This window comes from Corvus hawaiiensis, chromosome 1 (assembly GCF_020740725.1).
Source record: "Corvus hawaiiensis isolate bCorHaw1 chromosome 1, bCorHaw1.pri.cur, whole genome shotgun sequence".
NCBI classification, from domain to species: Eukaryota; Metazoa; Chordata; class Aves; order Passeriformes; family Corvidae; genus Corvus; species Corvus hawaiiensis.
The window spans coordinates 46,452,030-46,478,768 of record NC_063213.1 but is presented as its reverse complement, the minus strand read 5'-3'; the positions used below and the strand labels follow the sequence as shown (position 1 = coordinate 46,478,768).

The following is a 26,739-nucleotide window of genomic DNA, read 5'->3' as shown; positions in this document are numbered from 1 at the left end:
CAGTATAGAAGGAAAAAAAAAAAGGAACAGCCCAAGTAACAAAGTTCAGGCTGAGAAAATTACTCAACCCAACCAATCCAGTGGCAGTCTTGAAACACATATTTTAAGTATTTCAACAGCAGAAAAAGATGAGTATTAGCGACTGACTAATTTATTTTAAAAGTATCAGAAATGCCACTTTTCCACTTTAAAGGCAAAATCAGCCCCTCTGAGGGGCAAAGTCTTTTGAACATTTTGTAGCATTCCCCATACAACACCTCTTCGAGCTGAAAATTGTATCTATAACAATTTGAATTTTAAAAAACACTTTTCTTCCTACTTTGAAGTATTTAAGATTAAATGACCGACATGCCAAAAGTATAAGTGCAATAGATTATGGACAAAATTACACTATATATTTTCAAGGAGTATATTTTCTAATTAAATTAGTAATTCACTGATACACATATGTTTGATTTTTGCTGGTCTGATTGCCTACTCGATTAAAAATGCCCAGTATCCCTGAAAAACTGACTTTTACATGTCTGAGAGATTGGTAAATTCAAGGAAAAAAGATGGTCAATTTTTTTTCATTTCCCTACATGCAATGCATTACCTTAAACAAAAATAAAAAAGGTTGCAATTATCCCCAAAACTTGACTTGCTGTTTGACCAAGTAAATATTACTGATTTTAGAAATACATGTCGTAAAAAATGGTATCTTGGTATCAGTGAAATGCAAGAGTTCAATACATTAATATTTATAAAGCAGTGCATGAATGCATGTTAAATTAATTCTTTAAGTCAAAAAAAGACAGTACCCATTTGCATTTCAACAAGTGAAACTTTTCCATCCATTTGACAGAGACAAGACTATAAAAGGTCTCAAATTTCTCCAATAAAAGTGGAAATTACATCTCAATATTTCGTCAGAGATTAAAAACAGAATTTTAGATGAATTATCTGATACAAAGATGGAAGTCAGGGTGCTGCTTCAAGATCTACAGAAGTAGAGCACTTTAAGACAATTAAATGATTTCCCTGCAGGCAATGTCTTTTCAATCCAAGCTAATGACATCATTTAAGGAGGATGGTCCATTTAACTGAAAGGATCTTTTACAAGGCAGACAGACAGAAGGCAATCCCGGAATGTTTTCAAGGACTTCCCATATTTCAGAATTATAATGGCAAAATGCCTACATCAGAATCTTAAACTCAAGCATTAATCAACAAAATGAAAGACTAATTTTATAAGAAAAATGTAATAAAACTCATTTTAAGAAGTTTTCCCTTCATTATTTTTTCCCTTAAAGGAACCAATTCTCTCCTAATGGTAATTATGCTGCTTTGGAGTAATGATAATACTCAGGCAGCTCAGTTTTAGGCTGCTGTTTTTAAAGTGAAGCCAAATCACTTCACTCACTTGCAAGTTGGAAGAGTAACTTTTATAAACTTTTCTACCAGTTTATATAAGCTATCTGTGATCTTTCAGATAGAAAGCATTGTACTGTTGCCTCCAAAGTGTACTGTACTACTTTTGGTATAGTCTATATACCAGCCTTTAAATTGCACCACCACCTTTTTCACTAAAAAAAAAAAAAGAAAGAAAGAAAAAAAAACCTTCAAATGAGCCGGGAAGGGGAAACTCACAGTTTTAGTGTCTGTATCAGCAGTTTAATGCACTTCTGTAACTCCTGAGGAGGGGGAGGTGGTGTTGGGGTCCTAAACCTAAATGATTTTTCTGATATTGAAAAATCAGAGCAGGTTATGCTATTTTTAAACAGTTAATGGAACACCTACATTTTCATATTAAAATAATATTATTAAAACTAAGACGTTAGACAAAATTACAAACACCTCTTGTACTTCAGAAGGCAGCATCAGTCTAAACCCAACCAAAGGGTCTTTTTACCATTTACAATAACACTCAAGGCCATGGAAGTTGTATACACATTAGGATGACATCTCTTAATAAATGATGTGGTTCTGAGGACAGGGGGGAAAAAGTTTACCTTATGTCCCCTTAATATCCATTTCAAATTGTCAAAAACTTCAGAAAGCTGGAACATGTGAGACATAACGAAGAGATCTTACCATGTAAGCAGGAGCTAGAAAACGCAGAACTAGTCCTGGCTCTTAACCAGACTCCTTTCACAATCTTGGGCAAGCCACAGCTACTTTGCCTCCACTGTTCCTCTTCATAACAGAGAAATAGTATTCACATCTTTCTAGAAATGCTGTGAAATGTTGGTTACATTATGCTTGTCTCCAAAAGAAGTATTTACAGGGAAAAACGTTTCATTTTCAGGCCTGCTGTGCCACTGTTTTTGCCCCGCCACACCCACACACTTTTTCAAAGTAATGTAAGCAGTTGGAGGGACAGAGAGAGAAGAGGCAGAGGGAAGGTCCCAGCATGTGTAAGATTGGGATGTCACATATGTACGGATTCATGCATTTCAGAAAACCACACACTTACTTCTGTGACTGATATACCTCAAATTGACAGAGGAAAAGTGAGGAAAACACCATGAAAGAGTATCCTTATGGTAAACAGTAAGATGACTCTGATTATCTAAATGAAATGGTTTTCCAAAAGAAACATTTTTTTATTCTAATAATGTTGACTTCTTCTTTCTTCCTTTTTAAATATAAAATCATGTCAGGTGAAAATGCTGTTTTATAATACATACTAATAGCTCATTGAAAATGAAGGGAGTTCCACCAACCCAAGTCAAAATTTTCTATTTGGATATGCACTTTTTCAACTCTCACTGTCACTCAAAAAGCAATAGAGCAACTGTAAAAATTAAGTTATTTTAGATTAAGGATTTAACTTTTGATACTCTACATCTTTCCCCACATAAAGAACACGTGTATCCCGAAGTGATGAACAAGTAGCACATCAAAAGAATGCTGACTATTAAAGCCTGAATATAATAATATGGAAATAATAATAAGGAAGTGGCATTGTACAAAGTAATACTGTTGTATTCCTAACCACTTGGGTGTTTTCTTAGTTGACAGTTATATTTCTAGTAAAGGAAGAAGAGATTTCTGTGGACTTCAACAGCCACAAGAGATTTAATTCCACTTCCTGTTGCACACCTTCTGCACAACCTAGGTCCTCCACCAGTATAACTGCACATCTGTTTACAACTTGTTCTCCCACTTTTTGGTCTTATCCTGATTAGGTTTTCTGGAGTGTGAAATTATTCAAATTCATACATACAGCAGAGGATTCTAAAACTCCCTTGATCCAATCAAAGTAAGATGACACATGCAAAATACATTACCTCATTTACTGGCATTTAGCCAATTTTCATTCAGCTTCAGTTTGTCCATAAACTGAACTCCCAAAAGCAGCCAATCAATCTATGATTACCAACAAAACTGTATCAAAATAAAAGTCTAGTCATGATAAGGTTCATTTTTATATTGTTTCCCACTAAAGTGTTTGCATCTATAACATGCTAATGCACTCTCAGATTTCCTCACATAAACTTGAAATCCTCTAAAAATAACATACTTTGACAATAAATTCTCAAAAACACCTGACAAAATGGTGCCAGAGATCACCATACAGAGAGTCAGTGAGACAAGCACTAAAGGACAAGATTCTTGAATCAACTTTTCATTAATTATACCATTATGTGTCTTATATCACTACCAAAGCCCATTTCTGTGCAAGATCAGAGGTATAATGAACAAATAAAATTACTAATTGCTGTTCTATTTGTTCTAATTTCATTAGCATCATTTTACTCAACAGTACATAGACTATAAAACATACTGACAAAAGAATTTACCTCTGGATATGCAAGGGAAATACAACACGCAAGTTCAAATAACTTGGTTCAAAATATTTACAAATCACTGGTATATTACTTAGAACAATTTGAACAGATGAAGAAACTAACATGAAAAAGCCATCAGAGCTAGACAGTTGACTCTCAGTCACAAAGAATTCATTAATAATTCCACGAGGATCATTAATGTAATCATCAAACCAAAAGGACAAATTATGGCCACATCTATACAACAGCAGGAACCAGAATACATAGTTATGATGTAACCACACTTTTCCTTATAATAATGTTACCTTACAATAGCACTGCTCTCTTTTGATTGTTAAAAGGCAAGGGAAACCCATCAACAACCTAAACCACTCCAGTTCTGAATGAAACAATTTTTTTCTCAGTTTTAAGGTGACTTCCATCTGTTTAAGCTTGTTCGGTTTCATATGCGTGACTTTCAGGTTTTTTAAACATTTTGACTCAACAGACCTGCTTTTTGTACAATATTTTCACCTTCTTGGTTTCTATTTGTAAATTTTATTCTTTAAAGGCTATTTTTAATTTAAAAACTGAATCATCCCTAAACTGCACATAGGGTGAAAAAATTCTCTATCTGACATTCCTAATCACAGAACGTGGGAAAGGAGAAGTCAGTTGAAAAAAAGACTGACCTAGAGATTTATTAAAGGCTCAGACACTCAAGGCCCTTTCCAAAATACAGCAAGCAGCTATTTGGTATCAACACTATGTTATGAATCGCTGCACCTCATTATCAATCCTCGAAAAGGAAAACAAACCTCCCTCAAAACGTCTGCTTCCGAAGGACAAAGGCAATTAACAGGGGCAGGTGAAAAAAAATAAATAATAAAAAAAAACCAACAGTGACAGTGTATTAGAGTGACTGGGGAATTTAAAGATGCCATATGCATTAGGTTATATTTCCTAAATTAAGGCTTAAAGGCAACAAGAACTGTAGATTCCTCAGACCTGTTCAAAGTTGAATTTATCCCAGGTTGAAAACATCCTGGAAGCACAACAAAGCTGGATTAATTTCTCTTCTCAACATACACATTTGTAAAGGTAGAAACCCTTGTAAACTCTATCTTAAAAAAGGTAATAAAATGTTGCTAATATAAACACGGCAGTGTCTTAGTTATGGCAGTCTACCCAAAAATAGACATAGCCATGCTGCCTTCAGCCTTCATACCATTCAGTGTTCTGCACATCTTAAAACACTCCTTATTTCTACCCCTCTTGAGTTACAAAAGCAAACCACAATAATTAAATAAAATATTCTTTATATGTATTATGGCTACATTCACACACAAGTCAGTCACCCAATATCTCAATGACTGTTAATGAAACTGAAAGCCTAATTAGCAAGATGAGGGAAATAACCCCAGCGTTCTGGCCCACCTCCAGTATGAATAATTGCTTCTACCTATGCAAAATCCCCCCTGTCATTTCAATTAGGTAAAATATTCCTCACATCCTGCTCTTAAATTGCTGGGTATTGTTTATAGTGCTATTGTAAGAGCTGCTGCATTCTACCCTGGGTACACTTGCATTTTGATAGTAATAATGTGGCAACTCCTACTTTTAGCTACTTCATTCCAAAATCCTAGTTTTGCAAAAGGTTGTCTGCTATCAGAAAAAAAAACCAACCAACTAAAAAAAAAACCCAACACTAATTTATTGTGCATATATTAATGACAGAAGTATAAAATCTGTGTAGAACACAGGCAACACGTTAAGGGATACTGAGGTATAAAAATAAGTCAATCAGGCATAAGCATCTCTTTGGCAGTTCAGCAGCATAACAAGCAGCCATCTTATCACACTATCACAACTTTGAATGTCTCAGAAAGCCAAAGCTAACAACTCTCACAAATGACTGTGAAATCCTACCAGTACATTAAAATACCCTTCTAAAAGCTCATATATATACACACCAATTTAACAAGGAAGAGAATGAAGTCAGTCATCAACCAGCCCTTCCAGGGCCTCCAAAACCACAGTTGCACAGAGATACAACTACACTTCGCTTCCTGCTCAGCAGTGCGCACACCCTGAATACCTGTTCCCCAAAACAGTCACCAATTCACTCCAATGCTTCCATTGTGCCTCACTCCATAATCTTCAAAATTCTCAAAAAACCCTAAAATTTGGATTACGATTTGTTTTAAATTGTTCATCTGACTAAAAAAAATCCTAACTGAAGAAGAATATAGAAGTTTTGTAGGTTTAATTAATGTTGATTTAAAGAGCGACACCTGAGGCTTATTATTTCTTCACCATATCAGAGTGTTTTCTTGCTGTCCTCTTTTGGGTCTGAACTGCCACTGAAATGGTTATTAATAAGTAAACTCCAGAATGCTTACATTAGCTCATGGTCCTTTTATTGTTCTCTCCTCCTTTATACTGCCCTATCCCTTAAAAGATACAGTTTTAATTTACTATAAAATCCACTTAGAAAAGTACTCACTGGCTTGAGTTTTGAAAGTTAAAAGATATGTTTTATTTAGGAAAATATGCAAGCAAATATCTGCAGAAATTCACATTAACACTAACTGTACATACTATTTCACAGAACATTTCAGTAACCACATCAGCAATTTATTGTTATTTATTGTTATGGCAGTACGGAAACTTCCACAATAAAATAGAGACCAGGAGTGAAAAGAGCTGTAAAACCATAAAAAAAAAAGTTTGCTTTTTTCTTGTCCTGGCCTCCAAGGACTGTAAATCTTAGGCTTTCTTTTTCCTAAATTGTCTTCTTTCAAGGATTACCAGTGTAATAAATACCTTTGCCTTCTACTGACTAGACACATTTTCTCCTGTAGACTCACTTCCTGTGGGAAACGTTACATCCAAAACTACACACACAGTATTAGAATTGCAATCGCTGCTGCAATTCTGTTTGCGTATTAAAAAAAGCACTAAGAATAGAGCAGCTTTCACTTTATCATTATCTTCTGTAAAAGGAATATCGCTCTTGCATGGGAAATAGCAATATACATATAAAAAATTATTTCAAAATACAGTAGAAAATAATTTCCATTAAGTACACCTGCTGGGGAAAAAGCTGCACACACCAATGATTAAGCGTAAGTGTGCATCTGTCCTTTAAATATGCATAGCAGTAATAGATTAAATGCAGTTCAAATCATGACCAGTCTTGCTGCATGTACAAATCTGCACCAGGCAGTGCTAAATTAAAAAGCACCTCTGATAAGTTCACAAAAGATAAAGAAAAAATTGGTTGTAAACTCCTCTGCATTGCAAAGATCTCTTTTGTCTGTCAATCAACAGAAAAGTATTATTCCACCATCACAAAAGGCAAACCTTTGGAGTCAGTATAGGTCTGTGTGTTGTGCAAATGTGCAGTTGCTAAGAAGCAAATATGCTTCTCCTCTAATCAAATAGCCCAGCTCAGCAATGCTGCTGGCTTGGGGCAAGAAGCAAATTCCACCAGCCACAAACTTAGAAACAGTCTTGAATTATTTGTTGCTGACCGCTGGCTGAACCCTGTCCTGATGAGCACCATCACCATTAGCCACTTCTCAGTGTATTCCATCAACCAATGGCAATAGCAGCATGCTACAGCTCAGGCTGCAAGGAATTGATCAAACAGGGTAATGAGACTATTTCTTCATGGAGGTTATTTTAAATGAATATAAATATTTTCTTTCTACATAATTTGCCACAAAAGGTCACTGAACTCCCTGCGATTCTAAAGAAAAATGCTGTGGTATCCCCTTTATATATTTGAGTTAGGATATAGCCAACAAACAATTCTGGGCATTTTTGATGATCGTGTAAATCTTAATGAGGTGGCATCCCAGACAATTGATTAGCAGCAACGTTCTATCTTCACATTTAGTTACGAACAAAAAGAAGATTTGATGCTATTTTCGAAAATCATGATATACCCATGCCCTTAAAATCTTTCATGAGAGAATATATTCTGTGAGACTAAAGACTTACACTTTTGCTATTAACAATAGATCGTGCATATTTAGCTATGCTTGCCTTACTTTGATATTACAGCCCTTTCTATAGATTCTTTCAACTGAACTCATATGTTAAAAATACCCACTTTGTGTCTGAGTTGAGTTACTGATGAGACGTGCATTCAGACACCCTGGCTGCCGTAGTAGTTTTCTTTAAAAAACTCCTATAAAGAGACACCAAGAGATACTTGAAATTTAATTCAAAGCAACTGCTACAAAAATCCCATCAAGGCCCTCCTTGTCCCACACAAGATTTTTAATCCTATCATTTCCAGTACTGGACAATTTCTGCAATGCTGGGAAAACATGTAAATATTGATTTAAATACCAGTGTAATAGCATTTTATTAACAAAAGCATTATAATAGGATAGTACTAAGACTATGATAAAGAAATAGTGCTTATTATTTTCTACTTTTAAGGATAATAATCTAAATATATTTAAATAGCCAACCAAACATAGTTGTTCATGCTTGAGAATTTCCAAGGTTACCTGGAATAATTTTAAGTAAATACTTTCAACACAAAAGAAAATTTTTATTTACACCCAGGGATGAGTATAATTCATTCATCTGAGACACAGCACTTGAAAATGCAGGTTAAAATACAAATCTAAAAAAATATATAAAGGAATTTAATTAGTTCACCTTGTCCTGATTAATAGGAGTTCACTTACATAATAATAGAGCAGGCTTCGGATTTTTTTTTAAATTCACATACAATACTCAAAGCTTTTTTTTTTTTTTTTTTTTAAATTAACAACACAGAATAAAAATGTGTTATCTGAAATTCTGTTCCTCTTATGTGGTTGGGATCCTCAGCTCCTCAAGCTTTTTTCTCCTCTAACTGAATGTCTCTGACCAGTAGAGGAAATAATTTTTTTTTTTAAATAAACTAGTAAGAATATTAATAATAATTACAAAAATAGTGTAGATCAACAGGATTTTCCTCCCTCTTCCCACCCCTATTAAAATACTATTTCCAGAGCATTCCTTTCTAACTCTTTATCAATACCATCATTATATGTTGTATGGCAGTGAAGTGCATCTAAGGTTTGAAGAGAATAAAGCAACTCAGATGTGTTTGTTCTATTGAGACACCATTGCTACATTTTTAAATCTTTTTTTTTAAGAAAAGTTGACAGCAAAAATAAAACTGTAGTCCTGCGAGAAAAAAGTAGAGCTTTGTTGGCTATTTATTCCAAAACATAAAGCTTGTTATATCTCTTACACAGACCCTACCAATTCTTACCGTTCATTCATAATGTCTTTTAAAAGTCAGTTTCCAAAAATAAAAAGGAAAAATTCTACATTAATGTTGAAGATGTTTAAAAATCTGTGAGAGGACATGAAGCTAGGACTATTCAAAACATACAAAATCCTGAGAAACTGTTTTCAACATATATTAAAGAAACCAATTTATATATAAATCCTATATTTTCCTCAAAGCAATGTTAATATGTTAAGTCCTAAATTCCATTTAAAAACAAAAAAAGTGGTCCCTTACAAAACCAATGAAAAACAACATTCATTTGGGGGCAGGAAGAAATCAGCACCCACTCGCAAAAGACTTCTCAACAACGGACTAACATTTGACAAACATCAGTGGAAACAGCAAAGAAGCCAATACAACTTCAGTGCCAAGGAGCCAGATGGCACTGCTGGAAAAATTATATCTACAGACTGGCAGCTTGATCCCATGATTATTGCCCAGGGGAGGAGGAAGAGGAAAACAAGAGGTATTTCAGTGTGATGGAGTAAATCAATTATCACCAGCTCACTACGGCATTTTCACATTATTTTTATACCACATTCTAAATATCGCTCAAGTGAATGAGAGCACTGGAAGATTACAGCAATCTGAGGCAGAAAAAAAGGTGTGCCATACATTAAAAAACCTATATGTACTTAAATGTACCTCTGTCAACTCCATTACACAGTCCATATTTCCAAATGAAATTTGCAGATATATTGTCGTTAACAAGTAAAAACAAGGTTTTTGTTTTTCTGGTTTTACTTTTGACCTGAAATTCCAAACGTTATCTACAAAGATTACAGACAAAAACATCTCTGCACTTCCCAATACGACTACTTTCTTCAGTGTATTTTCAACTCTTAACATGCAGTTATGTCACACATACCATTACCAAGTAACCATTTTGCTAAAATACTTCAAAAATATTTGATCAAACAAGTTTGTGGTAGTCTCACCATATTTCTGATAAAATACAGTATTAAAGCTAGCTTCCAAAGAAGCTGTTAGAGAAAAACCAGCCCTCTCCTACTAAAGGAAAGCAGATCTAGAAAACAAAAAGACAAGTTTTTCCCCCACTACCTTCATATGCATATATATTCAAATTACTAAACACAGAATAGACAGAATTATAAGAATGTGTTAGACTCTCCTTGCGAAAACAGGCAAGGTTAATATTTCTTTTAATTGGAACTCAATGACAACACTTGCCTTAACTTCTTTTCCAAGAAACTTTAATAATAAGGCCCATTTCCTATACCCATCCTTGCAAAAGAACACATCCTATTACCTACCAAAAAGACTTGGACCACCTTCACTTCACTTGTCTCCAACCCATTTTCATCTTACTGCACTGCCACGCACACAGCCTAAATATCCTTCTGCTTCCATTCATATTATTTCAACGCTAATCCTTTTCCCTTACATCTTCAATGTAAAGCAGTGATGCACAAGTGCAGATATGTGAAGCACATAATAAACTAATTGCACCTTTGAATACGTATTGTGAGTATTTACACCTCACCCATGTCCAAGCTGTGAAAGCCCCATCCCTGGAGTGTTCAAGGCCAGGCTGAATGGGGCTTTAAGAACCTGGTCTAATGGAAGATGTTCCTGCCCATGGCAGGGGAGTTAGAACTAGATGATTTTTAAGGTCCCTTCCATCTCAAACCATTCTATGATTCTGTGGTGCAGAGAAATACAAAATTTGACTGTTGAGTAACAAGCAAAAGTTGTTTTATATGAAGAACAGGCTATCTCTGAAAAGGTATTATCAGGCCCTGATGTACCTTGCATTAAGGAACACATGTCCAGGTAGGCAGAGTAAATATACAGGAGGACAGGAAAATCTCATTTAGAGCAGAAGAGATTTTCCTCCATTATGTAGTGTAGGTTCATTCATAATACCTTGCCCAAAAGGGGCTCAAAACTATTTCTGACTACCAGCAGTAGAGAGGACAAGACCAGGATACTCACAGGATGTTACCCATCATTATAGTGATAATGGTGAATAGGCTGTGCATGGTATTAGTTAAGAAACTGTAGGAGTAATTTTAGTTTGGAGAAAATATGGCATTCAGCAGTTTTAGTCTGCTACTCTACTCCTAAATCCTACTGCTGTAAGTAATCCAAGTAAACATCTATGAAAAATTACTGAGGAAAGTATCAAACTAATACTGCCTAGTGACAGATGTCCAAAGAAGTATGGCTCCTGCTGAAAAATTTTAAGCAGTGAACAATTATCTGCAACATCTCCTTGAGAAGGCCAGTAGTGAGCTTGTCCATTCAGTGGATACCATAAAAATTTCATCTACTATGTGGGAGTTTTTTTGCAAAACAATTCAATAAACCTTTTCATGACATAGTTTTTACTTTTCCACTCAAGTTTAATTTCAAAATTCACAAATATTAATCCACTGCAACCTTGCTTTTATTTGAAAGGAAACAAACCCAAATCCACTAAAATTAATGCCTGGACTGCATGATGCCAGATAGAAAACAGGCCTGTTTTGTTCTTGCTTAAGATCTACAGATTCACTTTGCACCTCTACAGAAAGTACTAATCAGTTAATACACAAAAACAGGAACATGGGAAAACTCTTTTTCTGTTCATTAGGATTGATACACACTTCATGCATGTAATAAATTAAATATGGGCACAAATTCTTAATCATCAATTCAGAGAAAGAAATGCCTATGCCAAACTTAGCTTGTACTTACACTGCAAGGCTATACTCTTTTTTGCCAGTAGGTTTCTATATCCAGGGACCTCTAAAGCCTCATCCTTGAGACAAAACATGAATTATCACACAGAGCATTGTTTTAAATAGTTCTGATCTAGTCTAAAACAAAGAAAACACTATGGATATGTAGAGCTTTTTCTCCCCAAGAAGTTTGTGACTACTACATAGCATATGTTGAAGACAGACCCGTTTTTCTGTCATACATGGTAGATTTCAGGAAGGAAGAGATGCCTCTTGCCTTGAATGCCAAGCAGCATCAATCTGTCAGACTTGCTCTCCTCTGGCACCACAAGGATACCCACCTCAGGGTGCCACTGGAGTAGTGTGAAGCCGTGCTATCATCTACGACTGATGCATCTTTTTGGTTCTAGGAGGAAGGGAGTAAGGAGCAGAATGGAAGCTGCCTTGCCACTACTGCTTGGCAGGAAGAAAGAGGAATTACAGGGAAATCAGAAGGTAGAAATTCACTTAGTCGAGATAAAGCACCAGTAAGGTCCTAAAATCATAATTAACTGCCTCCAAAACATACTTGAAAAGCTTATCACATATCCAAGAGGCAGAAGGAAAACTTCTCCTCTTCCTTTTCATGTCAGCTATTTGTAATCTGTAAGAACCAAACTAGAAGAACATCACGCCAACAAGCAATATAATGTAAATAGAAAAATCCATTCACCTCAACTTTCTGGGCTTTTTTTTTTTAACCATAATATTGTTATATATCTTGAATAAAATTATGATCTAATATGAAAAAGAAATTGATTAAGCAGGTCATTATTTAGTTTTTATTGTGGATATTGTCATATGTAGTGGAGAAGTGTACATGGCTGTTTTGTTATTGTTCAGTCACTGAAGCAACATAGATGAAATAAAACGAGCAACAAACCATGTCATCTCTCCCATGGGAGAAAGGTAAATGTTAAAAGAACACAGGGGTTTATTGTTTGATAGGAAGTTTTTCATCATGATAATTAGAAGTTCAAACATTTTAGTATCATCAATTTGTACACACTGTTAACCTACACAATGCCATTTTTAACTTTATGGTTGACTTTATTAGGGCCAAAATTTCACTTAACACTTCTGCTTCCTATCAGAAATTACTCCCTTATGTTCTGTACAAATGGTTTAAATCAAATTTAATCAGATTAGCTTTGCATATTTCAGATGCACTTTTTTTTTTAAACTTCTTGCTTCTCCATCTAGTCATTGCTGCTATAGGCACTGCTATGGATCCAACAAACAAACCAGTAAGCAACCAAGCAGTTCAGTTGTTTGTTCTTTTCATAAGGTTTCAAAAGCAGCTACATGTGGAAAGTTATAAAGACTCTATTCAGTCTTCAAAAATATTCATTACAGAAGGAAAAAAAATAGGAAATACACAATTGCCATGTCTTTTATGGACAAAAGAGAGTCAAATGTCAACAGATTGACAGAGTTTAGGGTATGTATTCTCTCCTAGCAGAGTGCAGAACTGGGACAAGCTGTCCAAGGGACAGTGCAATTGCACCAGTAGAGATTTTTAGGCAAGATGAGGCAGGTGCCCACCAAGAAACATCTCAGGCAGACTATGGGTGACACATTGATTTCACTCTTAAGGCCTCTCCTATTCAACAAGGAGTTGATCTTTACAGCTTTTGACAATTCCAACAAAGTCAGCACCCTCTTCTCATGTGTTAAACAAACAGGTTTGCATCCAGGAATTTATGCTCATATGGCTGGTCCCCACATGCACCAATATCCTTATAAACAGACTCTTTTGAAAAATGCTTCATATTTTAAGTTACTCCTCAGTATGTTTTACTTTTCACTGTGTTCCATCAGCTTGTAAAAGATTGTATTCTGGGTGACATCTAAACTGCCCGTAAGTGACTCAGCCTAAATTTGTAGTGATGCATCCTTCTTCTGACAACCTAAGCATACCACATTAGGAATTTTAGACTTCAGTCTTCCTGCTTAAGACTGCATTGCTAATTACAATTTTTTAGAATTTTGAAAGCAACATTTCTAATCATCATATTACCTTCTCAGCCAGAAATGCAGAATCATAATCCCCTTCGCAATTCTGACAAGAACTAGCATCCCCTCAAAATAAAGCTAGCATGCCAAAGTCCAGTCTTTACACATTTTCCAGATGATGGGCTACTGCCCTCCTGCAACTTCCTAGTAAGAGCATAGAGTAGAGGCCAGCTTTTCTCACTGAAGATCAGGTATCCAAGTAAACCTAGATCTTGCTTCTCCTCAATTATGACCTGTAATACTCAATCTTGAATATTAAAAGATATATAAGGACTAATAAAATACCTTGTTTTCTGCCTTCAATGAGATCTACCTATGAGAAAAACAAGACAAAGAAGATTCTCTCTCCCTTGAATGGCTGTCATGCACTTAAGTTTGCACCTCTCGCTCCAATACTGAAAGCAAATAACTAATCTCCTACAATAACTCAGGCAAACTTAGAATGCTGTCATCCCCAAGACAACCAAACATCCTCTCCATATACATGATTATGTTACTAGACTGGGGGGATAAGAAGGGCAAAAGGAGAAAGGATAGAAATTCCTAATCACATTTTCCATTCTCCAACCTTTGATACCTTAGTTGCTAGCAGTGCTTAACTGGCTCTGTGAGGAACACAGTTTTTGCTTTAATATAGTACCTACCTCAAAAATAAACTCAGTAGGAATGTAGTTGAAAAACGTGGGAAAACACTTGTGTGTATGCACAAAGACAAAACCTTACACTGAACTCTACCCCCTTCTTCAGCGACAGTATTCAAACAACTACGCCTAACAAACAGAAAAAATAAGGAGGAAAAAAAGCTTAAACAGTATTTGTATTTGAGACTAAAAACATAAAAAGAAGCAGCATGCAAAATTCAGTCATGCAATTTTTCATTCTCACTTGATCAAACTGCAAAATGTGATGCTCATATTAAGTAAATACTATAGCTCATGTAAAATAGTTGACTCTAGCCTGCAAAGACTTGTATAGAACTTCTCCAAAGCAACTACATGAAAACAAATCACTGAAGCCTGTTGCTTCATCCAAAATTATAGCAAGAAAATCATGTTGCAGAAGCAATAAGTTTTGCTCATTTTCAAGACTGCACTTTGATGACAAACAGTTAAAGCACAACCCTTTCATTTACTCTGTTTCCTCAAAGATCTCCAAGTGCCCAGTTTTGCTTTCTCCAGCCCTACCTTCCTCCACTTCAACTATGGGGAAATTTAGTAAGAGATTCTCAGACTGTTTAAAAATTTTCTACTAAAAAGCGTATTTTATTCATAAACTATAGCCAAATAAGATAATCTGAAGAGCATTCAAGTCCTCAGACAGATTTTTAGTACTTCTTTCATCCTTACATTCTCAAGGCAACATTTCTAGATCTTCCATAGAAATGGTAATGATCTAAATTATTTCATCACACCATTCACTGTGATCTTTTAGATCCAGTAATTATCCAATTACATCCTCCCTGCAGAGCCAAACAGACATGTCTTCTTCAGAGGTCCACTTACAAAGTCAGAAAGTTTGGTCCTTTAATACTAGTGACATTTCTTACTATAGAATCAATTTACCATACTATAAACAAAAAAAACAAAAAAAAAAACAAACAAAAAAAAACAAAAAAAAAAAAAGTTTAAAAAAATCCCTATGTATCATAAAAGAAGATTACAGTGTAATTAAACAGGAAAGCTTAAGCCTGCCATTGAACCAGTACTTAATACCATCCTAGAAAACTTGAAAATTAAATGGAAAATATTAACTTTTTTCCCATTTAGTTCTCAACCAAAAGTAATTTTGTTTCCAACTTCAAAGAAAACCTTGGTATTTCAATTTTAAAGTATTTTGGTATGCTTTGGTTTGGTTTTTAACCAATCAAGACATATGTATTTCCCACTACATACATTCTTCAATACACAGATGGAAGAGGAGTAAGAAATTACAAAACATAACATTGTTATACAATGTACTATACAAAAACCTGTCATTTAAGTTGCAAGAAACCTAGTCATCAATAAGTGAAAAAATACCTCGCTCAAAAATCAATTATGTTGAGTCTTTTGTACAGAGAAGTAGTACACCTTTCAGGCAACTGGTATTAATGAGCAGACATGGCTATAGAATCTCCATCTGTTTTTCTGACAAAGCTGTGACTACTCCAGTCTTTCATTGAAATTCCATTAATCTGGTGCACCAAGGACCAATGCGAAAATCAAAACTCCATCTAACCCTTTATCAGCTCACAATAACCTACAAGTGAACTCTGCCTGTTAGCATACAGCAAGTTATGATTTTGCTATCAATCAGGCTGTTAGCCAATAAAAAAAAAAAAAAATCAAGTTAAGACCAGAGTGCCTGGCTGTGCTGTTTTGTTTGGTCTGTCTTGTTTTTCAGTTTGTTATTTTATTTGGGGGTTTTGTTGTGTTTTATCCCTCTTCCAATTTCTGTAGGGTGTCTGGACATGTAAGCCCATGCATCATTCTCTTTCGTTGTGATTTAATTGCTGCCAGCAATCAAGTCAAAGCATCACTGAAGTGTGCTTGAATTTCATTAGATGATATAACTTATGCTACTTTCCTACAGTACCTAATAAACCATAAAGAAACCAAAACACATATGGCTTGAGGGAATAACTGGAAAATTAGGTGGCCATTTGGGAACTGAGTGAACTTTTGAACCAGAGGAACAGAGAAAAAGAAATATTAAAAGGAAAGACAGACTTAGAATGCACACAGAGAGGTGGGGGTTTGACCTTTTCAGTACCTAGAAAATTACATTAGCATTATGAAAAATACATATCATGTTTAGAGTTTATAATCCATCAAAGTTTAGATACTTTGTTAGTGCCTACCATAAGGTAAAAGTCAAAAGGACAACATAACAATCAGATTTGACAAAAGGCCTTTAGGTGACCTGTGCTAATTTAGTTATCCCATACTTATTGTTAAATGGATTATCTCTCTTGTAATTAATACACCATTAGACAAAGGTCACACAAAAACTCCAGGATTTTACAATGACTGTAACGTACACATAATACACTAATTCTTTATCTGGTACCAAGCGTGTGCCTTCACAAATTATGTTTTGACAGTAATGCCGCAAAGTTAAATTGCGACACTTTCAGAAGTCATACAAACCTTGCAGCCTAACTCAAGTATATAGAGAAATGCCTTGGGGTTTTTTAGCAGAAAATATATGTAGACAGTTTTACATAATAATAGGAATGGACTTAAACATAAATAAAAATCACTTCAATTTGGTTACCTACAGATAGGGCCCTCTGTTGATGCTGAGAGCCTTGATCCTACACAAATCAGGTTTTAGATCTCTACAGAGCCCTGCTGAACTGAACTGGTAATTATAAAAGATCAAACATCTACCTTACAGACCCAGTTTCTTGAGAAGGATTTAAATATTGAACATTAACAGACTGCTAAAAAACTAAAATACAGTATTAAGCTTCAACAAACCCATTTATGCCTATTAGAACTGAAACAAATGGCACCTCTGGGGATCAATCCACCTCTTATAAGATTTTCCCAACATACATTTTCATACACAGGCTAGGTGGCTAGACTGGAATGATGAATTATATATGTTAAAATCAAAATGGTCTTAGAATGACACATTGGACATTCAAAGAGAAAAAGAAGAACACTGTTTACTCCAATAAATTATGTATTTACAGATCAGAGTTTATCACTTTCTCTCAATTTTCCTCGTGCTACACTCCCACTAGGTAATTAAAGAGGATTTATCACAAAATACAGAAAGACCAGCAAGGTAAAAATACCTCAAATATAAAAGAATCACATCCTCTATATTTCTACCTAAACTGGTAGGAATTAGTCAAGAGATTGTTGAGCAGCTAGTATACCTACTCTCGTAACTTCCAAAATGGCTAAAAATTCATCACCCATCTGTACAAACTCATATGGTATTTCACACAGTCTTGCATCAGCATTCTTCAGCCATTCATTATTTAGGTTATGAATGTTATCACTTTTCTCTTGATTAACTGTTTTGAAACAATTCCATAATCATATCTCCTATTAAACAGTCATATAATTTTGTCACATACCCTTTATGCAATCAGTACCATGTTATTAAGTTACAATTAGAAATAATGATAAGATTATGTTTGTAAGCAAAAATAAATACATGGAAAGTTGCATTCATCTGTAGTTTTGAAAATTAGCTTGGGTTTTCTAAAAGCCATACTCAATCTGACTGATAATTACATTTCAACCAGAGAGCAAAAAGGCCTGGTTTTACTTTTTTTAATAGAAGGTCACACTGCCAACATGCAATAAGCTCAATATAAAAAAAAAGTGTGATTATTATTGTTACACATTTTACAGAGTTCTGGACATTAAAAAAAATGCATTATTCTGAATCAGTGGTTAGAAGGTTTATCACTTATGCATGTACTTGACTTATCCCTGTTCTGCAATAGACATAATTTTATACCTCATAAAAGCAATTTATGTTTCCAAAGGGAATAATCTGGATAATATAAAATGTGGAGTGCTACATTGCAGGAAGCATATTTTCATTCAGCAATTGTATTTCGAGATGGAGCTGCACAGTTTGATCATCATATCATGTCAGAAAACATCATTCACTAGTAAGTCTATCTAACTTCTAGTGCCACAAATTAATATACATCGTTAATTTATTTGTACATATACTTAATTTACTGCCATATATTATCCATAGAAGGTGTTTATATTATGTATACAATAGACTAATCTCAAAAATATGGACACTATGCTAAAGCAAGCTTGTTAACTGTTGAAATATTCAATTGTTCATGTCTTCAGAACAGTTGCATTTAGCATTAAGCTTAATGAATACAAAATAAAACATGGAAAACAGCAATGAAGTGTAGACTTTTTTTAAATGCAAACCCAAACTTAAAATTTATATAACAAAAACATTGTACAAAAGCCTGTCTTAATGGAAGGAAACACTGTAGGAATAATTAATTTAATATTTTATGAAGCTATTCTGCATGGAGTTTGCAGAAAAATATCAATCACATAAACTGTTTCATTATTTATTAGATAAATAATACAGCAAGCCATTAAGTAGCACAATAAAATTAAGCAAGAATCTGATAATGTTGAATTAACAAACAATTTGTTACTACAAATATTCACACTGGTTTAGCCACTGATCTATCTTTAAAAACATATGCATCTACAGAAGATGCTTTGTTATCAAAAAACATGAGTTTAGAAACACCGTGTAAATTCGAGACAGCTTCACTATGCTCTAGGACCACTAGAGAGAGCTCTTCAGTTCCTTTAAAGGTTCTTGCAAAGGTAAGAAAAGTGTCCAGCTGTGCTGCTTATCTGTTTATCTGTTTTCCAACACTAACGTTCGCATCACGAGGATCAGATTACATCAGTTCATAGCAAACCGGCAAATCTAGTACATTCTAAGGTAAACAGTGTCACATACCATCTGAAGGTGCTTCATCCTCTTTATCAAATCGGTCAGATGCTATTGAGACGCTATCAGGAGGCGAAGAACGAGAGTTCTCAGACTCTTCCTCATCTTCCAGCTCTGTAAAAGTCAATATACATTGCTAGTTAAATAGTTTATCACACAAACACACAGAATAAAAATAAGGAGGATATTAATTCCTATCTGGAGCTGAAAAAATCCTATTTCTCATGGGCACTTGCAGGCTCCAGCACTGCTGTGAGCAATGCCATTCTAGGGCTACCTTCTGACCCGATGCGTAAGTGCTGCTGGAGCAGTTTCCCTAAACGATGTCATATAATGAACCTGCTCCCAGCACTGCACAGCTGGCAGCTTCTCACAAGGGGGGAAAGAAACACCACAGCAAAGAGGGGGGAAAGAGAAAACACTGGCAGAAGGAAAAAAGGAGAGCACCAGGCTCCGAAGTTCTGCCTGTCCTAGTGAGGGATGGAGCTGCAGCAACTTCCCTCCCAGGAAATGCCAAACTACTGTTGGCAGGAGTTTGTTGACCTCTGTCCACTTTCACTTTTCTTCACTGTAATTAGGCACTGCTTTGAAAATTGTGTGTGTATTCCTCCCATGAAACTAGAAGTGGAATTGCCGTCTGGCAGCACCTGGTATAACCTGTGGCTTAACGCAGGATTCTGTTAATGAATTTCTTGCCCAACTGAGAGCCCCGCTAAAACAGATACAAAACCTACATTATCAGCTAATCTAATGCACTCTGATCAGTGTCATGCATAAGCATGAAGGTCTGGGAAAGATATAGTGAAATCAATATTAGCCAAGGCTTTCACCTAATTAGGCAAAATTTAACTTCTTCCCGAAACTCAGTCTATTTTCTCAGATATGTTTAACACATCTAGGCAAAGAAGAGGGGGAAAAATAACAAACTACATTGCTCCTAAAAAAAACCCGAATAAAGTCTTGGTGAAGGAGAAAAAACTAAATATGGCAAAAATCACCAGACCAGAATCATAAAGTTGATGCTCCATTAGATCAAATGGTCCTCAAACTTCTTGAAAACCATGTAACATTAAATTGTTCAAGCACTGCCCTTTGGTATATACACACACAAAAAGCTTTCCAGAGACCTCCAAATATCCTTCTCTATTCATGTGTTCCCTTTTGGAGCACTGGATGGGAAGACTAATTTCTAAGAATCCAAAATAAACCCATGCATAGTGAAAATATTCTTCTCCACAGACACAGGAATTGATTTTATCAGTAGGATTGCCTAGCCATGACTGAGTTTTACCCCCTCCCATTTAACAATGGAAATACACAGAAAATTCAGAGACTATGTCAAGAAAGCACCGTGGCTGTTTGTAAAGAACAGCAAGCTTTCCATGCAGTTAAAACAACAAAGCCTGATATTTGCTTCGCTGCAGTTCTTTTATATTCAAGGGTTGTCAAATACCAGCTAGGCTTTCCCTTCATTAATTTAGTATGCTTTTCTTGGGAAAGCTTCCTTCCAAGCTCCCATGCCATTTAACAACTGCTCTGAATCTGAACCTGACTCCAACCTATTTTTGACACAGCCATCTTCCAGTAGCATGCCAGTCATCGTGTTAATCTGATCAAAATATTTGCACTTCATCACACCTGTCAAACCAATCAAAAGTAAATTATTTCTCTCTAGAATTCACCTCTTCCTCCAAATAGAAGAACACAGAGCAGATAGCACATGAACAGAAAATATTAATGCCATATTTATAACCAGCATGATCATCTTTCACACTTACAGGCCAGAGACCAGTTGCCTGTCTCTCTTTGTCTATATATATATATCTCTATTAGATGATACCCTCCGTATAAAAAGAGCAAACATGATATTCACAACCTATACAATGGCAAAAGTTGTTCCATTCTTTCCCTGTCCTCAACTTTTACTAGTACTAGAATGCATAGAATATATGTGTAGATGTAAGCCCTGGTTGTCAATCAAAAATGTCCTCTTATCAGCTATGCATAAACATGTTATCATTTAACCTTCATGAAAGTGCAAGCAATAATTTAAAGTATTGGGCTGTATTTCTAGCAGAAAACAATTGCACAAACACCACACTCCAGCATATACAATTCATGGGCTGAATGGCAAACTTTAGTATATTTGAATGAGTAACACTTGTGGATGACAAGCAGGTGAGTACATATGTAGAAAGAACATCTCCAGAGGATATTGCCCCACTCAGCAATACATAATCTCTTATTTAAGTTTGCATAGCTGCACTGTTACCTTGCTCTTCCACTAAGTCACCATACTACCATTTTCCAATCACACTTAGGATTTCAAATTCAGTAAACATTTGTGCTTTACTTTCATAAAAAAGCCAGATGACCTAGGAACAAGGGACTTTTTAATACATACGTATTTAGGGCATACCATATACCTGTCCCAGATTGTCCTGGTTTTGGCTTGGATAGAGTTAATTTTTTTCACAGTAGCTGGTATCAGGCTACGTTTTGGATTTGTGCTAAAAACAGTGTTGATAAAACAGGCACGTTTCAGTTACTGCTGAGCAGTGCTTACAGAGTCAAGATCTTTCCTTCTTCTCACACCACCACACCAGTGAGTGGGCTGGGGGTGCACAAGAAGCTGGGAGGGGACACAGCTGGGACAGCTGACCCCAACTGACCAAGAGGATAGTCCATACCACATGATGCCACGCTCAGCATATAAAGCTGCGGGAAAAAGAAGGAAGTGGGGGACGTTTAGAGTGATGATGTTTGTCTTTCCAAGACACTGTTACTTGTGATGGAGTCCTGCTCTCCTGGAAAAGGCTGAACACCTGCCTACCCATGGCAAGTGATGAATGAATTCCTTATGTTTTGCTTGTGTGTGCAGTTTTTGCTTTACCTATTATATCAACTTCTTATCAATCCATGAGTTTTCTCACTTTTGCCTTTCCGATTATCTCTTCTATCCCAGCGGGGGCAAATGAGCGAGGGACTATGTGGGCCTTAGTTGCCATCTGGCATGAAAACCATGATACAATTATATACGGTATTTGAAACAACAAAAACCATGGCAACACTGAATGTAGATTTATAATAAAACAAGTTTTTGGTTTATGTCTACAATATCCAAATTCAAAATGCTCTTAAAACAAAACAGCCAAAAAAAGAAAAGTGTTGAGAGTGTTAAGAAGAAAGAAATTGTACTCAGTGCTTTACAGTTATCAAAGCATTCTCTAGATATTAAATCCTAAATAAGGCTTGAAGACTTCCATGAAAAAAAAAGCCCTCATTGAGAAAGACAATCAGAACAAATATATAAATCCTGTGTCATACAATACTACATTTAGGTAGCCACACTTTACATGAAAAATGTGGAGAATAGGTGGCAGACTCTGGATAGAGGTACAAGCAACCTGCACTCATGCAGGACTAGATTCAACAAAAAAATCCTCCCATTTTTATTTCAGAGTAAATAAAAATAGTAGCAAATAAATAATAGTTTTCATAAATTTATATTATACACTGAAAAATACAATTCTTAAATCATCTAATTTGTACAGAAGAACTGTAGGCATTTCAATAGGAAAGCTGACTCATTGTGCTCTGGAGCTTTAACAAGCAACATTCCACACATTTACGTACTGGCACAAAAGAAGGACTGCTTCCTGGTATCAACCTTGGGGTTTTTGCCTCCTCGTTCTGTCAGCGTTAAAACATATCTTATGTATGTTATTAATGTGTAAAGACATTGCTCCTAACAGTTCACAGAGAGGCTTCCTGTTGATCCTATGCTGTCTCCTACATTCCCACTCAGGGTAATCTCTGCCCTTTCTCCACTTTACATGCTCCTCCATCCATGTGTTTCATTGAAGTTTATACTCCACCTACGGAGCAAAGAGCAGACAGAATTGCATTTGAAGCTCCACGTGTCACTCCTTGAACAGTCAGAGGAGTCAGTGTTGAGCAGCACAAATCACTATTCTCTTCAGGTGCCAAGTATCTAAAAATACACTCAAAAAGCATCAATAAATTAAAGAAAAGCATTCAACTTGCACTTATGTATTAGAAAACCGAACTACAAAGCAACAATGGGCATCAGGTAAATGTATCCAATACAATTTGCAGGCATAATTGAAAGCATTGCTGCCTAATCAAACATCTAAAAGCAAAGCATGCTCAAACAAAATGTCTATAGACTCATTAGTTGGCAGCCATTCCATTACAATCACACATAATGTCAGTAGTGCCTTGAACCCATGCCAATGACAACAGCATAAATTTTGCATCTCATTTCTATGGTCATAAAATTAATGACCAGTTTAAAAATAATTCTTTGCAAAAGTTATTGCCTAAAGAAATGACATGAATGTGTCCCTGTTATGCAGCCACAAGTATAATTATGGAGTTGATGCTCATTAATATAGTTTCTCGTTTCCCCAGAATAACATATGATCTATCTGGAAGTTGGGGGAAAAAATAGCTTAATTAAAGGTAGATATTTAACAGTCACAATAACAAAAATACGTACATGAACTGACCCTATTCTCCAGTTTCTGCAACTTAAACTAATCTCTTACAGGTTTGATAGCAGAATCAATATTTTATGATGTCTGTTAAAAAAAAAAACAAAACAAAACACGTCATTCCTTATTAAATGCTACCTTTTCCATTACAGCTTATTTATTGATTCAGGAAATAATGCATTCCAAAGGGTAAGTTTACCACATTAGGAATGGAGCATAAAACAAAATCTCATCATTGTAACAAGGACTGTACTTCAGTTCCTACCCCCTGTTCTGAAGACTTCCATCAAATTTAGTTGGCACAAGCCCAGTATAATGAATAGGACCATATTACATTATAAGAATCCAGCTTAAAAAAAATCCAGACTTCTTTTTCCCCCAAGAATTCATTTTCTTCTGAAACAGTGAGATTATAAAAATGAATTCCTAAGCATTAAAGATACTGCTTACATCACTTACTCTAAAAAAAGAGCAAGCAAGATGTTTCAGCCAATGCCTCTGAAAGAGACTTGCTAGCTCACATCCTCAGATAACTAAACACTTTCAATTTATTTCTAAAAATGTCTAGACAGAATGATGCATTAAAACTGTTCAAGTATAAGAGAAATAAAACAACTCACGAAAATAAAAAGACATGTAGGTCACACCACCCTGCTTCTTGCCATTTCAGAAGGTCCCAAGTCAGAGCACGTTGAAATCAGTTCCTTCTGTCCAATCTCTGCCACAGTAAGAACCCACCAAAACAGGACTGGATAAAGCTATCAAGCAGATCAAGCAAGATTCTCACTACACGTTTTTCATAAGAAAAAGTAGTCAAAGCTGCTTTCAAGCTGGCAGGGGTATACTTTAGCCCCTTGAAAGGGGCATCTTATATTTTTAAGATGCTATTGACCCAATCCACCAGTCACCCTGCAAGACTGGATTCTTCTGACAACCAATTTTTCAATGCATGCTTTGACATGCAGTCTGCTCCTACACTCTCATTCCTGAAGGGCCTTCTAGGGTCCCCTATTAACATGATGATTTTTAATGGCTTGTTTCGTAAAGGTCAAGTAGAAACTCTTTAGCAGCTACTTCTTAAACAATACTGAAACAATTATTAAGTTTGCAAGCAAACACATTTCAAGCAAGCAAAGCAACTGCAACTTTTACTTTGAGTTGCCTCTCATTCTTATGATGCATATCACGACAAGACCATTTTGTGCTGCACTGGTGGGTCTATCTCGTGTTACTTGAAATTTCGCTTGGCATGGACACTTCACAGATAACAGCTGCATGTACATGAAAGGGACAACACAGTGACTTGCCCACAGTGAAACCTCCCAGACTTCTGGGATAGAGTGATATTTAGCACACTTTTAATGCATTTGATGGTCTCTCCAGGAATACGTCATGATGATCCTCAAAGAACTGGGTAACAACTAAGCCATATCTTTCCCATTTACGGTCAAATACTAACGATGTATTTATGCTCTTGACTAAAAAGTTCAAGTGTGTTAAAATACAGAACTCGCATGCACATGTGGCTCTGGTGACCACAAGATACTGACTCCCTTTCTCAAGTCCAAAGAGACTCCAACTTGCTGCCATTTCCTGAAAAAGAGTGTACAGAGGGGAAAAAAAATAAAAAGGAAATATCACCTCTTTTCAAAAACAGAAAAGAAAAAAATGTAAAATACAAACCCTTTGCATATAGTGCTACTCTAACAGCTTGACTGTTTCCAGGAAGCAGAAGTCTCAAGCTCCAGACACACTCTGCTATGCCAAGAGCCAGAAGTATCTGAGTCATCTAAAGGTTTCCTACAGGTGCTCCCAAAAATTACACAGTGAATAACACCAATGCTCTAGAGACATAGATTTACCCTCTATTATGCTACGGTAAAAAAAAAACCAAAAATGGACCAGTTTTTATCAGAGTGAAAAATGCTAGTTAGAAAATGTCATGTCATACTTTTCTGCATAATTTAGTGCTGCAGATCAGATATGAGGTGCACTGAATGCTTTATGGGGAACTGGTTCTGCAAATTCCCATAGTATGACTCAATTTGGCTAGTACTTTTGGTGTCTCACTTTCAACATTGAGCCAAAATATTTTGCAAAAAGTGATTAAAAATACATATTTTACTAAAATAAATGCATAGAACAGATGGCACGTGAACTTCAAACACAAATACAGTTTCTAGAGCTTAGAGTGCTTCTGCCAACTTTAGCACTATTTTTAGCATAAATTGAAAACAAGGTTCTTTTAACTAAACATTTTGGCAGTCACAGTATTGATTCAATTAATCTCAAAACAGAGAAATGCCAAAAACTGTATTAAGTCAGAATCTTTGACAAAGTTCAGACTTTTATACCCTTAGTGGAATATTAGTCTTACAAAAAATGAATCCATTTTTTATGCAAATTACCTTCATTTTCAAGTTTCTTCCCAATTCTAAGATCTAGAACAGGTTGCTGAGTGTGACTACAGCTTTGCAGTTTTGCTTAAACTGCTTAGATCAAGAGTCAAATATTTCAAATTAAAAGAAAAAAAGGCAGCAGTGTCTAAAAGAAAGATATTTCTACACAGTTCTTCAATTTAAGAATAAAATAGATACAATAAATGTCTAATAACTTAAAAAAATAAAATTGGCTGAAAGATCAGTGGATTGGCTATAAATATAACTGTACATTTTTGGTCATAAGAACAACATGGACTTTCTTTACCCATAAATCAACAACACACTTAACTGTAAAAGTTAGTGTTAAATCAGGTAACACGTCTCACACGAGAATTAAATATTTTCCCATACAATTAATTTTGTGCCTTTCACTTGCATGTATACCCACTTCTCCTAAAAATCTTCATTTTTTTTTCAACCTATATAGATACAAAAGATGCTTTTGTCAGCATATTTACTGACCTGGCAGACAACATCAGAAGGCTTCTTTCTAGGAAGACTCAAGAAATTCCTCAAATTCATCAATCTGGTTGCAAA

General features: G+C 35.5%; 1 protein-coding gene across 2 annotated transcripts in view; it reads right to left on the bottom strand.

Moving 5' to 3' along the window:
• Positions 1-26,739, bottom strand: part of SKAP2 (src kinase associated phosphoprotein 2) — a 120,187-nt gene that overhangs the window by 77,542 nt on the left and 15,906 nt on the right. For both annotated transcript variants that reach the window (XM_048303017.1, XM_048303025.1), the window contains exon 4: positions 19,254-19,358. In XM_048303017.1, coding sequence (XP_048158974.1) covers positions 19,254-19,358 — 105 coding nt within the window. The remainder of the gene's footprint in view (positions 1-19,253; positions 19,359-26,739) is intronic.